Source organism: Amphiura filiformis, chromosome 8, assembly GCF_039555335.1.
Source record: "Amphiura filiformis chromosome 8, Afil_fr2py, whole genome shotgun sequence".
Lineage (NCBI taxonomy): Eukaryota > Metazoa > Echinodermata > Ophiuroidea > Amphilepidida > Amphiuridae > Amphiura > Amphiura filiformis.
In genome coordinates, this window is record NC_092635.1 from 42,328,862 (window position 1) to 42,347,431 (window position 18,570).

Here is an 18,570-nt window from a genome sequence, read left to right on the forward strand (position 1 = left end):
CGGTGAGTAATGATTATTTACTTGTTTTTAAAATAAACTTCTTAGGCCAGTAATAAACTACGTTTACGGCCGACAACTATAGTTTGAATGATATTTATTATCACACGAGGAAATAAAAACAAACGAATATGGCGCTTTACGTGACGGTAGGTCAGGTCAGTGGTCAAAGGTTTTTTATCCCTAAATCGCTGGCTGGATATCGTATCAAATTCAAGTGATACACTACCGTCGTATTATTGACACCAATTTCTAATTTCGACATTACTATTGCGAAAGGTTATTCCATTATCAAATTAGTAGACTTTCTGTAAAAAACCAAATCATTGGTGCCTGATGGGAAATACTAGTACGCCATCACCGGATTGCTCTCAGCTCTGCTAGCTGGCGCTCTTTAAGCTTGCTACTCGCATTCAACAGGCAGAGTTCGCAAAACTAACGGCGTCGATATTTGCCAACCCTAATTAACATGATCAAGGGATCGAAATTAATTATTCATAACCGATCGATAACTGGCCTCATTTTCTAAGTAGCAAGCCAGCGGGATATGTCATAGGTTTGCGTTGATAATAGAACAACCGTGAATCTAGTGTCACCCCCTTGCCAAAGGTCACAATTTTCAAGATGGCGTTGTTTACGAAAACAAGCAGGCAGCTTGTTCGCCAAATTACAAAAGCATTTTTACCTCATTCGAAAACAGTATTACCTACTACTTCAGCACAATGTATTTCAAGACGCAACCAGTCTACATTAGAAATAGATGACGTGGTATCGGGACTCACAGAGGACGAAAAACAGGTGAGTTGTCAAAGTTACAGACAGCCCGTAGCCCAATTAGGTAAGCTTAAAAAACAACAACAAACTCTTCCTTTATACGTGCATACTAGACTGCAGAACTCAGTCCTCAATGATAGTCAGTCACTTATCTTTTGGTCGTTATATGACTATCATTTGAGGACTGAGTTCTTACTATACATCTTCCGAGGTGCAGTTTCAGACAATAGCTTGGGATCATGGGATTATTGGGGTACCCTGTGTAAAGATAGTCACTTGTGCTGAGCATGAAATTGGTCACTTATCGCTCACTGTTCAAAATGTGACATCTACACCAATTACAGTCCCCGAAACTGTCTACTTTTTAGCCGACCTCAATTCGAAACATTTAGTGATAGTTAAAAATGCGATCCCCAACCCTTTGGTTACCTTTGGACGAATTTTTGAAATCTCCGCATGTGTCTCCGTGCTCTGAAATTCCCGGTACAAACATCGAAAATGTCGCAATGCTCAGTTCTCGGTGATGATACTATATCCGCATCGCTGTTTTCATACATGAATATGCATATCTCTGACCCCTGTAAGGTCAAGAACGTGGCGTTGATTTCAACCAATCCGATCCACCGCTTAATAAGCAGCTTGATACTGACGTCATATCTGAGGTGACCAGGAGGCAGGAGCTACCATTTTGGTAAACTGAACTCGACTCGTATGCGTTCTTTTGGTTCACATAAATCGAACAAAATTTTCAATAACGGGTAATAGTATGATTTCAATTTTTTATTAATGAAGTTACTTGTAGTTTTGAGGAATGACAAAGTTGTTTTTGGAAACTTAGATGTTTGTTTCAACTGATGATGTAGGATCGCAAGGTGAGTGAATTCGTGAAGAGATTTGCTTGTTTGAGTGATAGTAGGATACGGGATGTAGGCTAGTCCTCTGTGTTTGACCGGCCCGACGCCTCAATTCACACGCGTCTCAATTGCAGTACCTGCTTACCAGACAGCAATACTGCGTATTGCTGTATGGAACCAGATATATTATTGGGGCAGAGCCCCAGAGGTTATCTTTTGAATTCTTTCATGACCACTGAAGCATAGTCAAGCCTGTCAAGGACACTCGGCGTGAATTGATAGACCATGTCACTCGCCACAAAAGAATGTCAAAGGTCACCCAACACCAATTTGGTGTACTTCCGCGCCTCGGAAAATGATGTTTAAAAGGTACTTTAGGACTATGTGCATACCTCATATTGAGTATTGTCGCACGGGCTTAACGTGCACAGTTTTTTTACCTATGCACGATCCTGGAACCTAGGATTGATTGCAGATATCAGAACCGGGTTTGGTCCCCCTTCTCGGTTCGAATAGCTCTGACACTTAACGTGCACAGGGTTTGACTCTTCCTGTACACGGGACCAACGGCTTTACGTGACTTCCGAATCACGGACGAAGCACATACACTACCTATATCTGCACATGCTAAGCAGTGTATGGGGGCGAGAATAAATTCTTCAATTAAATTATGATATTAAATAACTGAACTTAATTGAAGGATTCCCGACTATTAGGCTAATGAAAGTTGATTCCTTGTTTCCCGTTACCCTACTCCGCTCAAAACCAATTGCTGACCAAATATTTCATTATTTTGAATAAAACATTGATTTCTAACAAACTTTAACATACCAATAAAAAATTGTGGTTTTAAATTATATCATAAACCTCTTTCTGTTGATTTTCTTTGCAGTAGGAGCATAGCATATGGTTAATAATGAATTAATAATGAATACCTACTCACTTCCCTGTCTCGTACTTTTTGATCTGCTCTGATCTCATCCCGTAAAAAATATTGTGAAACTTTTGATAATAGTTGTACAATCACCTTCAGGTGGTTGTAAACTACATCTGTAAACTACAAACTGTGATTTATCACATGTATACATGGGGGTAGTTATTGGTTTACACCTGTAACAGATGCAATAATGAAATGGTATGAAATAATGAATAATGAAAATGAAATGGTCACCTACACAGTCATGAAAAATTGTGTAACGGGAAACAAGGAATTGACTTTCATTGGCCTTATAGGAACTTTTTGGGAGGGAAGAGAATTTTCACCTCAGCTCAGCGATCATCAATTCACTGACATTGTCACACAATCGACCCGTGGATGACCTGTACCAGAAAGGGATGTTATAAGAGACTGTTGTGCCCTTTGGCATCAGGATAACATGTTCTTCGATTGAAGTTCAAGTTGATTATTACTAGTGATAACCTGATTGAATTCCATCATTTCCCTCCAAAGTTACGGCGGATTTATGTATTTTTTCTGATCGTAATATAGTAATACTTGCAAGGGTCTGTGGGACTTTTAAACTGGTGGAAATGATTTGGGAAAGGTTTTCCCGAGACTGGCAATATTATTTCTACGATCAGCCAAGTTTGGCCATAAGAAATATTGTCATTAAATTACTGGAAGTAATTGTTTTCCTTTGTTTATGAGTGCAGCCTCAATGCATTGTGGGTAAAATTGACATCATTCTGCTCAGAAGTGCTGGACTTTTAAACTCGGAAGTCGCGATAACCAGCTTGGCTCAATCCATAAAATCTACTCATCTCCGATTGATTATTAACCATGATAGTACATTATACAATAGGGGAAGGTCTCCTGGATTCTCCTAATTTTATCTCGATGATGTGACATTGCTTACCTGTGTGATTTCCAATCATTTGTAGAGCCAAGATTTCTTCGTGATGTGGGCCTACATTTTTTTGTACCATGCAGCTATGCATTCAGTTTATGAATAGAGACACTTGCACTGTATGTATTGCAACTCCACGGTGTAGCTCTGGGGTTTCAATTATTAGAAGTGCTACATCGGTGGTGCTTGGAACATGGTAAATTTACGATTAGCCCTCCAACTTTTTACACCATAGTTCATTGAAACACATGCACGCTCAGCTCTACCTCTAAGGTTCACAAAATTTTTAAGTCCTTTTTTGTAATTTCATACCACCCACTATATTACATTGTACATCATACGTGATTGGTCAATACAATATTAATGCCCAGTTTTTGGTTATAAGCAAGCTGTACAAGAATGAAATGCACATCAATTGCAACATATGCGATAGAATTAAGTAGTGATTTTCTTTGTTTTACCCTATTGTTTGATTCAAAATTAAAAGAGAAGCATATTTAGTGAAAACTAACAATTTGTGGAAAAAATATAAAAAAATTGTAAATTCTTAGAAGTTGAGTGTTTTGCTCATCATTGTTGTTGAACTATTTCTACAGTTGCGAGAAACTATAAGACGTTTTGCAGTAGAAGAAATTGAACCTATAGCTGCTGAGATAGATCGGACAGATAATTTTGCTGGAATGAAGGTGAGTACTGTACCATACATATTATTTTATGGTGCACACCTTTTAAGCTTGCTATTATAAATCGATTAATTGGATAAAAAGGATCCTTTTCAAACAGTATTGACAAATTAAGATCGGGGGTGGGGGGTACTGATCAAGTTTGGTTTTAGTAGGGGTGTGCCGCTGAGAATTTAAAACTGGACCCATCAATATATACCAATTTTTCAAGAAAACTGGACCCATCGATATATATTATATATATCAAAAGTCAAAAATTTTGGCTGAATTTAACCCAAATTGTCTTAGTTTTTACAAATGTTCCTCCAAATTCTGGGGAAATTTAAAACATTTTGATTGAGATTGAGGCAAAATTGTGTTATTTTCAACAAAACAGAAAATTAAGAAAGGACCCATCCATATTATAAAATTATACCAAAATTGGCCTAGAAAAAGGGGGTCATTGATATAACAAAAGGTCGAAAATGCTACCCAAATTTGTGGCACTTCCCTGTATGGTCATTTGTACTGAGTACCCCCTGGGATTGAGACCTTGTTCTTAGCACATCTCTGACACAATCTGCAAGTTGAAGAAAGTTAATGTAGAGAAAACCCACAGAGTCCAGTGATTAGAATAATGGATCTGGATTTTATACTACTCAACGCCCTAGACTGCTGCCCTCATTCGTCAACCTTCTGGATTGACGACTGCGAAAACTATGTTGAAAAAAGTGACGGATTTTGCAACAGGATTCCTGTGGCATCTAGAGCATTCGCAGTTGTGTCCAAATTGGCCTTTTGACCAAGTTTGTTGTTTTTAGAACTTCAGAGCGTGTTCTTGTTACAACGGCGTGGTACAGCGATGCAGTACACAAGCACCGCTAGTCAGTCATGCTATAGCGCACAACCAAAGTGGCATTGAATATTTTCAGAAGTCCGTCATGATATGGACTGTAAGTTAATGACTACAAAGAATAACACAGTACAATGCGCAGTGTAGACGGCTGATTGGAATTAGTCTCATCAGTTGATAATAATGGGCTATTAGAATTGAAATCCATATACTGGGTATCCCCTGATAGACATTACCAATAATCTCCTACACTACATGTATGGAGTGTGAATTTCAAAAATGGCTTTCTCTGAGGTGAATAATTTCTTTCTATGTATATGTTTCGGTATCTTACTTGGAAATGGATAATCTGTAAAACCTGGTTCACAATGTGATATATTTATTTGGTGATATGATATTTATTACTCTTCATGTTGGTGCCATACAAAAAATAATACAAATACAAAAGTTGCTACAACCCCATGCTGATGTGTCTCTCAAGGATAGCGTGATAGAGAGTGAGTTCTCTTAGCACCTACCACAGGTTTTTATCCCACCTCCCTATTGTTCGAAACTGGTTCAAACTCGATCTGAATATGATGAACAGATTGGTTATGAAAAGTATCAGATCGATCGTAAATTTGAAATCGTCTTACGACAGTGTTTCTATTTCTATTTTTTTTAAATAAAAATATTATGAAAAAGGTTGATTAACCATCAGCATTCTACCTTGTTACACGCATGTACCAGTTTCTCTTTCTCATTCTTTTGCTGCTGAAGTTTGTGAATGTTAACAGTGAGTCTGTCTTTGTTTTCTTTTCAAACAGGAATTCTGGCTCAAGCTTGGACATATGGGATTGCTTGGTATAACATGTCCAGGTAAGTATAGATAGTCTGAGAAATTATGGTATACCAATGCAGCCTTTGTTTGAATGTTCTGAACACAGACAGCATGAACCAGTTGACCTGGCAATCGATTGTGACATCACACTACGATGGTGAATAAACTGTGAAAAACGCAAATGAAAAATGAAAAAATAAACAAGTGTACCTGAAGTGCCAGGGGTACTAATAAAGTCAAGGAACTATTTTATTTTTTCCCCGTGGTATAAAATCTCAACTTTTTTTTTTTTTTTTATGTTTCTGTGTTTTTTATTTTTACAAGATATCACACAAAAAAGAATTACAAAGCAATCATAAAAAAATCACAAAAGATCACCAAAAACAAAAATTTTGCACAAATTTAACGCTAATGATACAATCCAGCAACAAATGTTGAAAAATCATAGCATACCTCATAGCATAGATCATGCAGCCATCAAAACTTTATGAAATAGATACAGCAAAAATTACACATCAAATCTCCATTTACGGAAATGGGCAGAAAGCTTGTCTTTTCCCTTAGCAATAAAGTATTCTGTTTCCTATTAAATGTAACATGGGCCCTAAATCCAATAAAAGTTGGCTTTTTATTTTGAAATTTACAAATATAAATATAATATTTTAAAATAAAGTCAAGTAACTATTTTGATCTTTGGGCCCACACATATGTGGTGCTTATGTTATCCCCCAAACGGTTGTCTGTCTGGTTCTTTGTTTGGTTGGCTGGGTTTTTTTTTGGCTGGCTGTCTGGGCGGAAGGAATTTCATTAATCCACTGTGCCGCTCCAAAGCAATAACGGATCAACTTCAAACTTGGTATGGCGATTGGATATGGTGGCCTGATGTGCTGTATAATTCTGTGTCTTGTTATTTGCATATTTATAGTATTTTCTGTGCTTCATGTTATTTGTATTTATAAACCTTTGTTATTTACACACCTTTGTGTGTGGGGGGGTGGTCACCTTAATTTAAATTACGAACTGCGTAATTCTAGTTTATATTGTACTTTCCATTTTTCTTCAGAAAAGTATGGTGGTACAGGTGGAACATACATGGATAATGTGATTATCAATGAAGAGATAGCACGTGTGTCAGCCTCTGTTAGTTTGAGTTATGGTGACCATGCCAATCTCTGTGTGAATCAAATTGTACACAATGCAAGTGAGGAACAGAAAGAAAAATATCTGCCCAAGGTAAGAATGATGCACTTAATATATACATTGTACATGTAGGCCTATCATACAGGCTGAGAAAAATGAGATTTTGCCCGACATCTGACAGGCAATTTCATTTGCAACATGCAGTGCAAATTTTGCAGCGGGGTCTACACTACTGCAGCAAAAAATTACCACATAGCATTAACCCAAGACAGAGACAAGGAAACACACGGAATGCAATATCTTAGGACCACTTATTGACCATCGGGATAGACAATAAATTTATTTCATGCACTTTTCCATTAAGGGCTGGGGTATGAACGTTTGGACAGTATTTATTTTGGGACATTAGAGCACATCAGACATATCGAATTACATTCTGAATACGAAGAATGTCATTCTGATATCAAATAATTTAGATTTTTTGAAAATCGCAATTTAATACACATTTTATGGCAAATCATTAAAATTGATATTTTTGATATTTAACAGTACTTGAAGTAAACTTTATAAATCTGATGATTTATACTTAAAGTGTATGTAGGTGGGGTGAAAAGCCGACGATCAATTGAAAATTTGGACCTTTTCAGTATTGAAGATATGGATTTTTTCCCCAAAACACCAAAAAAAAAAAAATTAGGTCTTTTTGGGAAAAAATCCATATCTTCAATATGAAAGGTCAAAATTTTCAATTGACCGTCGGCTTTTCCTTCCTGCTACATACACTTTAAGAATATATCATTAGATTTATATAATTTACTTCGAGGACTGTTATATATCAAAATTTGAAAAATATCAAATTTTTATAATTTGTCATAAAATTTGTATTATATTGTAATTTTCAAAAATGGAAATTATTTGATATCAGAAAGACATGCTTCAGATTCAGAATGCAATTCGATAGGTCTGAGGTGCTCTCATGTCCCACAAAAATACTGTCGAAACGCATAATAAACGCTCATTTTAGATCCCTTAAAGATTCCAGCCATTAAGCATAAAAAGCACAGGGTGTGCGAAAAACCCAGAAAAAAACGGACAAAAAAGGGGAGATTCAAAAGTAAGAGCGAAAAGGCTTGACCCAATTTCTATTCTTCAGCGACCACCCGACTGAGGAACGTGAATCCCAATCCCATAATAATCAAAATGGAGGATTCGAGAGCGCAAGTGAGAATACTGGACCCAATTTATAATTCTACAGCATGCAGCCGACTGTAAAACGCGGAATCCAAAGAGTGAAAATGATATTCACTACAACCCAAAAAAGGGAATCTTTATAATGGCTGGAAACTTTCACTATCAAATTTTTCATTCTATGATTTTAGCGCATACAATCAGTTGCTCCGAGGGCTACGGCCTGGGATGAATCCTCGAGGTGATGAACCTGGAAGATACAACGACTGAAAGAATGAATGTGATATAATATTAGTATGAAATATATGGATATACATGTGCATATAACGTGAAGATGTAAGCTAAAAGAGACAAACATCTCCTAATTATTACTTTTTTTCTATTGGTTGACATTATATGCTTTTCTCTTAAGATTCACTTCCTTACTGTTGGTAGAATTTTGAAGATGAATTTATTAAAGAATGATTAACTTAACCTTTATAAATGAAATTGCTAACTGTCGCACTATGTTGAATATCCGTGCATTCATTATTTTAACTGACCTAACATGTCAGTTTTTTAATTTATTATTTAATTTTTTCGAATATTTCTTGAATACATCTTTAACTATGTCAAACAAAGAGGCATGCCTATGGCATGCCATCCAACATTATGAGTTTTTCGGTCAAATCACTTTTGCGATTTCTTTTCCACATGTTTTAAAGCACAACGGTATAAAGCATGCATAAAGCATGCTGTCAACAAGCAATAATCAATTTAGCTTGAATCAATTTTCCGGTTCCAATCAAATGTGTTAAACACAACAGCAACACTTGCTTTTTAAAAATTTTAAACACAATTTTTATAAATCACTGCTTGACTAAATGATCTTGCATTTAGTAGCACTACACTTCCCCTTTAAATGGGAGAGGTGGGTGGGAAATAAATTTTTTACGTCCTCCCGGTTGCTGGTCAACAAATGCAATGATCAAAATCTGCGATCTCTGTGGCCAAACCCATATGAAAGAAGCGCTCTCATTGGTTGAAACGACGATGCTAAAATCGCGACCATGGAAACTCCCGGGGAATTCCGGTCTGACAAAATACGACCCGGAAGTATCTCTGCTTGGGTCAAATGAGTTGTCTAACTGTTTCACAAGTTAGAAAACTTTATTTTGAACAGTGACAAATGTTGTGAAGGCGTAAGACAACTTTATAAGACAATGTCTGATGCCCTGTTAGGGTGAAGCTTATAGGCCACCTCATTTTTTTAAATTATTTAATATATAATTGGCTAGTGAGACAAAAGTGAGCGAGTAGGCAGTCATGGCTAGTTAAGATTGTCTGAGTGCCAGCCTCGCGTGCCAGCTGCGGACTCCGGTGGAACAGTGGTAAAGCTCTTGACCGGTAATCGTGAGGCCCAGGTTCAGTCCCTTCCAGGTCCTGTCTTTTTTTGCTTTCTCAATTTATTAATGTTAGTTTGCCAGAGCTTTATAAATTCATTTCAATATACAGTCCAACCGCCCTTATCTAGACCTCTTTTATCCGGATCTCTCTATTATCCGGACATGTGATCTTCATAGAAAAAAATGTTTTTAATGCTTTGACAGCTTGATTTCATGCACTGAAGCATTTAGAAGGCCATAACTATGTGGCATAAAGCACACAAATGCCATCTTTCAGTGTTATTACCCCATTTTAAGTAACCCTTTTCTGTCTCAATGTTAGCACTTCAGATATTCAATGCAGAATTACATATAATTCACTTATCCTGATTTTTCACTTATCTGGCCAATGCTGGGTCCCATCATGGCTGGATAAGAGAGGTTGGGCTGTAAATCTATTGTAAGTGGGACGCCATTGGAATTAAGTTTGCACTGTTAGCTAGACTATATGGGTCATCCTGACATCTCGACATTTAGGTGTCTGATTATGTTGTTTCCTTGCTTGATTTATCTTGTTTTCATATGTATTTTGTGATGTCAGTCGATTTGTCAAATAAACATGGAATAAGAAGTGCTTTAGGCTACACCTGAGCCATAATGGTTTGACACTTAAAATCACTGACTCTTCTTACTCTGTATTTTTTGTGTGTTAAGTTATTAACCGGTGAACACGTTGGAGCCTTGGCTATGAGTGAACCAGGAAGTGGATCTGATGTGTTGTCTATGAAACTAAAAGCTGAAAAGAAAGGTAAGAAACATTGAATGGCAAATTTTAATTGTTATTCCACCTATGGTCTCAATAACCTACAATGCTTGTCAGAATGTGTTGGGACACCTATGGAAAAAACTACACTGTATTATGACCTTATTCCTGTTATTTTTAACATGCTGAAGTGCTGCTTTCTTTGGTGTCAATCCTAAGCCCTTCTCCTTTCCTATTCTTAGTCATGGAGTGGTCTATTACGTAGATACATAATTTGAATGGACAATCACATGATTTTGGGTGTCATCTATCAGGCTGTAGACGACCCCACGACCACGTCATCATGAGTATTGATAACACGTAACACGCTCATAGAGGTGCACGTATGTATCGCGTTGTATGCGTAGACGCAGTGCGAAATACTTGCACATGCTAGCAGTATGCGCAACAAAAGATGTGAAGTTGTAAGCAAGTTTCGTTCATTTTTATAGAAAAAGGGGAGTTTTTATGATGGTAACTTAATTTTTTGCTTTAAAAATAGTTTACAGTTATTAAAATAATATTTAACTGACTAAGAATGAGAATAAACGATAGGAATTTTTATTTTGACTATCCTCTATCTATGATAGACGACAGGCAAGTCCAATATTTTTATCGTAGTGGATACCGAATGCGCCGGCAACCTACTCAAAATATTGGACTTGCCTGTCGTCTATCACACGGTAGAGGATAGTCAAAATACAAATTCCTATCGTTTATTCTCTAAATGTTTGGCAAATATAATAAGCATATATGATTCAACATTAATGGTTGAAAGTTTCCCAACACTTTTGATGAGCATTGTAGGTCAGAACTACAGACAAAAATATGGATAAAACCAGCTAGCTGGTACTACATGTAGGTTAAATTATGACATTGTTTTCATTGTTTTGACAGGGGATTATTATGTACTGAATGGAACCAAATTCTGGATTACTAATGGCCATGATGCTGATGTGTTAGTAGTCTATGCTAAATCTGACTTCAATGTGGATCCAAAGAATGGCATCACTACATTCCTTATTGAAAAGGTAACACATTGGGCTATTGCAGTTGAAATCCATATACCCCATATGGAAGACATAGCCTTAATCTATCACACAAGGGGTGTAGATTTCAAATAGAGTCACTCATTCTGAAGTTATATCTTCCATAGGGTTTGTATGGATTTCAACTGGAATAGACCCTGCAATAAACCAACCGGAATGATATAGCAATTGAAATGGCAGCCATGTTGGAGGACAGTGTGGTCACCCGCTGTGGTCTTTATGAAATGTATGTATGTATGTACAGTTCGAAGGTGACAGAGGGACAGGTCTCTAGACCGATTCCGTAACCATTCATACCAATCACCTGTTATATTGCATTATCATGCGAATTGGCCCATGTTACCTTACGGAGGAGAGGATTTTATTTAAATGAGGTTGACTCTCTCATGAGTGACGTCATATCTCTTCTTTACCCACTGCACTCCCAGATGTGTTGAGGTTGGGGTGGGTGTGTACGCACATGTTGGTTTACACTAAACAACACTAGGTTAACAAGCATGGTACATATTAAATGTGTGATGTCTCATGATTCCATTGTAACCAATCAGCATCTTGAATGGCACCAACTTGACATCATACATTCACATACCGCATTCATGTTCATTCACCTACTGTTTTCTAATGTGTCTGAGAACTTGTACTTGTAAGCACACTGGTTCTCCTATACCAATTGCTCAAGGACCTTGCATGTGTCCTTTTAATGTATAGTGTTACATAGGGTAAGTGGTATGTCTTCGTATAGTGTACACACAGACACACGCCCCCCTACCTATACCTGCTGGAAACCGTGGACATTGTGTATTGCTGATGGACAACAGAGGAAGTCTGAATCAACGTTTAATCACCAAACTGAGGACCAGAATGGTATATTTTTTGTGTATAACAAAAAATAACTTACCAAACCGAAGTTGCTATTTTTAATCCACAATAGCAGACATAACTCTCAAATGCATTTTGACATGCAATTGGGACCTACTGCAGACCTCTTCAAAACAAAGATGGTGCTCATTTGTAGCTAGGTCCATGGTTTGGAATGCAAATAGACTCCTGTTGTGTCCTTGGTTGGAGGTAAACATGCACACCCCACCACACTCACACAACACATGCATGTCTTATTCTTCAGAGGACATGGTGTTGAACACACACAGTCACCTCAAATAAATATTTCTGTCAATATCACCATTCTGAGGTCACATGTTTCAAGTTTGGTGTCCTCAGAAGGTGGGAATATGAGGGTATGTGTGTGTAATCGCCTTCAATCGAGGACGCACATAGCACTCTACATTCCAACCGCAAACCACTCGACAATGCGGGACCGTCCTTGGTTAGTGGAGGTCTGCAAACGACCACAAATGCATGTATAATATACTTGCCAAATACATCCTCTATCATTAGATGAGATTAAATTCCATACTCTCAAAAGTACACAAACAAAATGGCGGAAAACGTCCACGATATGTCGATTGAGAACGCATTCGGATATCCATGTAGGGGTGTGTGTGCAACTGCATTCATGTATGTGTGTGCCAGAAAGCGATAAACAGAGAAGTAGAAAGTTGCCTGATGTAGTTTCACTCCTAGAATTACAAAGAAATATTTCCTCTTTAGATTACTGATCAAATTTTGTTATTTCTGCAGGGTATGGAAGGATTTAGTTGTGGACAGAAGGTAGACAAATTAGGGATGAGGGGATCCTCAACGAGTGAGCTTGTTTTTGAAGATTGTAAAGTACCAGGTAAGGACCCCTAGTCAATGTATTGGGGGCAGATGATGACCTGCACTTTTCTCATTATGGGCTATTGCAGTTGAAGTTCATACACTCTGTATGGAAGAAAACTTCTGGTGTTGCCCACTAAATCGTTACCCGAAGTGTTTCCACTGCGAAAGTCACTGCCACCACTATTAACCACTTCAAACGGTGGTTGACGGTGAGGTTCACTCGCATCATCCAGCATTCACCTACACCCTATCTGTTTCTATACTGTGCCAATAAAGTATCCTTACACTTGGAAAAGTAACCACAATTTCAAAACTGAACAATATTAGGGTAAATTTGTTTTTTTAATAGATGCACTATCTAATCCTGCACATTATGACAGCACATTGAATCCAATGTGACCTCAAGAAGTAAAGTTACAAGCAATTGAATAGTCAAAGGTAAAAGTGACAAACTGGCCTATACAAGGCGCAAAAAGATTCCAACAAGCGCAACAAAGAGACAACACGTTTCTTCAATGAAGCGTTATTTAAAGCAGTTTTTATTTCAGTTTTTACTACTCTGTACTTTTCATAACTTTCATTTTATTTGTCAGTTCTTTTGTTTCAGTTTTCTTTTGTTCCTTTTGTTTTAAATTAAAGCCAAATGCATAAATTAACCATTCACCACTCTCAAACCAGATTTGTGGAGTTTTGAATAGGCCAGTTTGTCACTTTTGAAACTGGACCTTCGTCTAATCAAATGCTTGTAACCTCTTGAAGTGACATTGGATTCAATGTGGTGTCATAATGTGCAGGATTAGATAGTGCATCTATTAAAAAAATAAATTTACTCCAATATTGTTCAGTATGGAAATTGTGATTATTTTTCCAAGTGTAAGGATTCTTTATTGGTGCAGTATACTTGGTCCGTTACCACGTATGCTCACATCCCCCCAAATTAACTTGAATTCACCGTCAACCATTTGCTCAGTAGAAACAGGCTGATAACCCGCCCTCAAGAATACTAAATCTGTTTTCATAAATCACTATGTTATTGATAAATTGTTTCTTGGTTTACCTAGCTGCTAATGTGATGGGAGGAGTGAACAAAGGAGTACATGTACTAATGAGTGGACTAAATCTAGAGAGGCTTGTGCTTGCAGCTGGTGGTATAGGGTAAGTATATAGATGATATTGATATTATCAAGCACAACAAATATCTTAAACAGATGTTTATCATGTATCGTCATTGCACACATTACTATTCATTGCCTGATATTTTGTTGGTTAAGTGCATAAAATTACTTTGTGATTCAAATGTTTTGCAGATTAATGCAAGCTGCATGCGATGTTGCCTTTGACTATGTACATCAACGCAAGCAATTCGGACAACCTATAGGACATTTTCAGGTAAGCCATCAAACTTTGTTTATTGCAAAAACTTTGTTTATTACAAAGGTCGTAAATATCTTGAGAATTTGCCCAAAATTTGTAATTTTTTGCCTAATACTGTGGAATTTTCAGTGATTTTTTTCTCTTGGCTGAATTGATACTGGGGAGGCGGGAAAGCCCATGTTTGGGATGTAGATGCCGGCATATCCCACTTGGCATTACCACTGCAGATGCTACATATGCACACTTTTTTAACACTTTCCAGTTTTTTGATGTGAACATTTCTAAATCTAATATTTCAATTTTTTTTAAAGTATTGCATACATTAGGCCAAAAAAAAGGTTTGTCTCAAAGCTCACAAGTGATTTTTTTTAATTTTTTATTCCTGACTTGGTATTTTTATGGTAATTTGAGAAAAAAAAATCTTGATTTTCGCCGAATTTTTTCGGAAAAAACTATAAAAAATGTTTTTTTTGAAATAAAACAAATTTCCGCATTTCTTTTTTTTTTCTCTCTCAAGCTTTGAGACCAACCTTCCTTTTTTTGGCCTTAAAGGAATTCATTAAAACAACAATTTCCTCCATAAAATGATAAAATCTTTGCTCCTTTCTCCCTGTTACTTCTAGCTTATGCAAGGCAAAATGGCCGACATGTATGTCAAACTGCAGGCATCTAGAGTTTATCTGTATAATTGTACAAAAGCCGCTGACAAAGGTCATGTGACCAACCATGATTCTGCTGCTGTCTGCCTGTATGTGGGAGAGAATGCTACTCAAGTTGCACTGGAGGCCATCCAGTGTCTAGGTAGGTGACATTTGGTACCGTAAGTTCAAGACAATAGCTAAAGGGAGGGGGAAGAGGCAGGGGCAAACTGAAAATAGTTTTTGGCTAAAATTGGGGATATCAGTTAAATCAACCCTTTATAAATGCTCTTTCCGCACTATCCAGGACAATTAATCAATGCATTGCGCTATTTCAGTTGAAATCCATACACTCATTATAGAAGACATGACCTTAATATCCCACACAGGGGGTGCAGATTTTAAATCAGTCATCACCCACCCAGGTAACTCCATTCCCAGTGTGGAAGATTAAGGTCATGTCTTCCATAGGAGGTGTATGGATTTCAACTGGAATAGCCCAATGACCCGGATTTTGTCCCTTAATCATGGCACACTTTGTTAGAATCAAAAGTCATCTGGCAATAATCAAGAATGTGCATGAATATTGGAGATCAATTGTTGATTCTTGCAAACCTATTTTAGAAGAATTGATAATGGCCAGACTTGATTATCTGAGTATATCCAAATTTGAAGCCAAATTTTATGATTGCAAGATTTTACCTGAAGACTGTAAAATACCTGTCATGAGTTATGTTAACATTGTGATTATTTATGTAATATTTGAAGGGCTTTGAATAATTTGAAGAATATATATTGCACAGGACAGGCAAATATTATACAAGTCGAAGATGAGTGTAATATTTTTGTGTCAAGTGTAATATCTTGTATCACACAAAAATAAGCCATTCAATATCATTATTATTATTTTTCTCAAACTGACTTGGTAAGAATAAATTAGATTAGACCTGACAACCAAGCACAACTAATGTGAGTGTAACGCCGATCAGGAAAATGTATGCGCGTGCACATCATCTGCGCAATCCGCATACAATATTTTTTTAAATATTGTAGTTATCCAGGTACTTTGAAGAAACTATCCAACATGCAGATTTATTTGTGGCATGTAGAAAGCTGATATGAATAATGATAAATAATTATTGCTTGGATCAGAGAGATGGATCAAGCTCAAAGTGCACATTTTGGCTCAGAAAGTTATTTTTCACCTAAATGACACCCAGTTTTTAGTAGTTCCACACTGAATGACCTTGATATTTTTTAGTCCACACTGAATTAGCCCTCGTTTTTTTTTTTAAGAAACCCTACACTGTAGGCACAGGTGTGTCACTTTTATATTTACTAGCAGGATTTATATTTAATGGGGTTAATATATAATTGCCCACTAAGACACAGGCAATCATGACTAGTTGAGATTACTTGTTGTAAAGCACCCACCCATTAATTATGAGGCCAGGGTTCAATTCCTGGTAAGCCCAGATTTGTTCACACTCTATATATTATATATCAGTTTACCTGACGCTCATAATATCATTTGTTTTAAAATTTTCTTCTCTACAGGAGGCAATGGCTACATCAATGATTACCCAACAGGCCGATTCCTTCGTGATGCCAAACTTTTGGAGATTGGAGGCGGCACAAGTGAGATCAGAAGACTGATTATAGGACGGGCTATGAATGAAATGTTTAAGCAGTAATTTTTTGATCTCAAGATGCATACACTACAATATTCCTATTGGGGCAGCCTGCACAGGTACACCATTGCCAAGTTACTTGGCTGGTACCGTGCAGTACCAGGGGAGTACCAGTGTAGCACCAGTGTTGTACTACTGCAGGTGGGTCCTGTGCAGTAGCAGCATTGGTACTGTTTAGGTACTTGTGTGAACCAGTCAGGTATCTTAGTGATAGTGTACATGTGCAGGCGGCTATAATAGGAATCTTGTTGTGTATATCTCAGACTTGTATGGAGAAATTTTAGATGGGATGCCAAATTGTAATATGTATATGGGATACACAAAATGAATACATATATATTTTTGTACTGCAATGATATAACTTTATGATAAGCAATGTGAAATTGCTGTGTGTTTCATCCACATTATTGCGGGGTTGTAATAAGACTCCAATAATTTTATTATTGGTTAAGTTTTAGCTTGATGCTGGTTTCATACTTTGTCGCTCTGACAACAATTTTGCTTCACTGTTCAGTCGCACCAGAAATGCTAGCTGTGACCAGCAGTAAGCCGATATTATATCGATCACTCCACCACTTTGCCCAAAGTGGCAGATCGCTAGAAGTTCAAGTCAGCCATATGCGAACAGGATACGATTTTGAGCCAATGAGCACAGAGCGGTGCTGAGCGGCAAAATCCATAGTCATGCTGCAACATTCATATCATGCCGCTGCTGCTCAGCAGCATGCCCCTCTGCTTGCAGAAAAGTGCAATTGGCATGATGAAAAGTCGTTCAGCAGCAAGTGGCAGAAAGTATGAAACCAGCATAATTCAAGGCAAGTCACTTGAGTCACTGTACAAATTCAATGTGATAGAATCATTGTATATCACTCAAATCAGTGGCCTCATTTTAGCTCAATGCACAAGTCATGACTTGTTAAAACACTCTACATATGGAAATAAAATCCAGGATTTTTTTGAAACAATTACATGCATGCAGAGGATGGCAAATCTGCTGGTTTCATACTTTCCTGCTGCTTGCAATTGCTGCTCTGCCAATGATTTTGATTCACTGCACAGTCACACCAGAAATGCTAGCGGTGACCAGCAGCAAGCCGATATATCAATCACTCAACTGCTTTGCACAAAACGGCTGATCGATAGGAGATGAATAATCAAGTCAACTCGGGAGCGGCGCCATTCTGACGTATGAGAATATGAAATTATTTCTGGTTGTGCTGGGTGACAACGTTGGTTTTCATAGTCATGCCGCTGCCACTCGGCAGTGTGCCGCTTGCAGAAAAGTCCAAGCGGCATGATGAAGTATCATGTTGCTCAGTACCAAGTGGCAGAAGTATGAAACCAGCATTAGAGGATGATATAATTGACACTGTCATGATTACCTTGTACGTATTACATAAAGTATAGGAACTTAAAATAATGTTCTTTGTAAACCTGTATAACAAAGGTGATTTTTCCAGTTTATTGAACAAAATGTAGACTTTGTAAGATTTGATTTATGACTCAGGAATTAGCAAGTTCTTCAGCATCTTCAATGCAATCAAGTCAAATTATGTGCAATTCTTTTTTATAAAAAGTGCATGTTGGCTTTGGAACCATGATGACAAATTCAAGAAATTTTAATCAAAATTATGCTATTGTATCATAAAAGTTTGAAAAGTAATGTACATCACATATTTACAGCTGTCCAGCAAAAGTTCAGTTTGCTTCCTTCCAGCAACAACACAATTTTTATTTGTATTATTATTAGTATTATATCAAATCCAATCATAAAACAAGCATGCAAAAAGCCTAATGT

General features: G+C 37.2%; 1 protein-coding gene across 1 annotated transcript; it reads left to right on the plus strand.

Moving 5' to 3' along the window:
- The first annotated feature begins 616 nt into the window (after positions 1-616).
- On the plus strand, positions 617-16,901 carry LOC140159064 (isovaleryl-CoA dehydrogenase, mitochondrial-like). Its single transcript, XM_072182394.1, has 11 exons — positions 617-795; positions 4,069-4,158; positions 5,794-5,845; positions 6,871-7,040; positions 10,214-10,307; positions 11,199-11,332; positions 12,989-13,085; positions 14,131-14,224; positions 14,377-14,458; positions 15,067-15,244; positions 16,639-16,901. Exons 1-11 carry the CDS (start codon positions 622-624, stop codon positions 16,773-16,775), a joined length of 1,302 nt encoding a protein of 433 aa, XP_072038495.1. The 5' UTR covers positions 617-621; the 3' UTR covers positions 16,776-16,901.
- Positions 16,902-18,570: the final 1,669 nt, after the last annotated feature.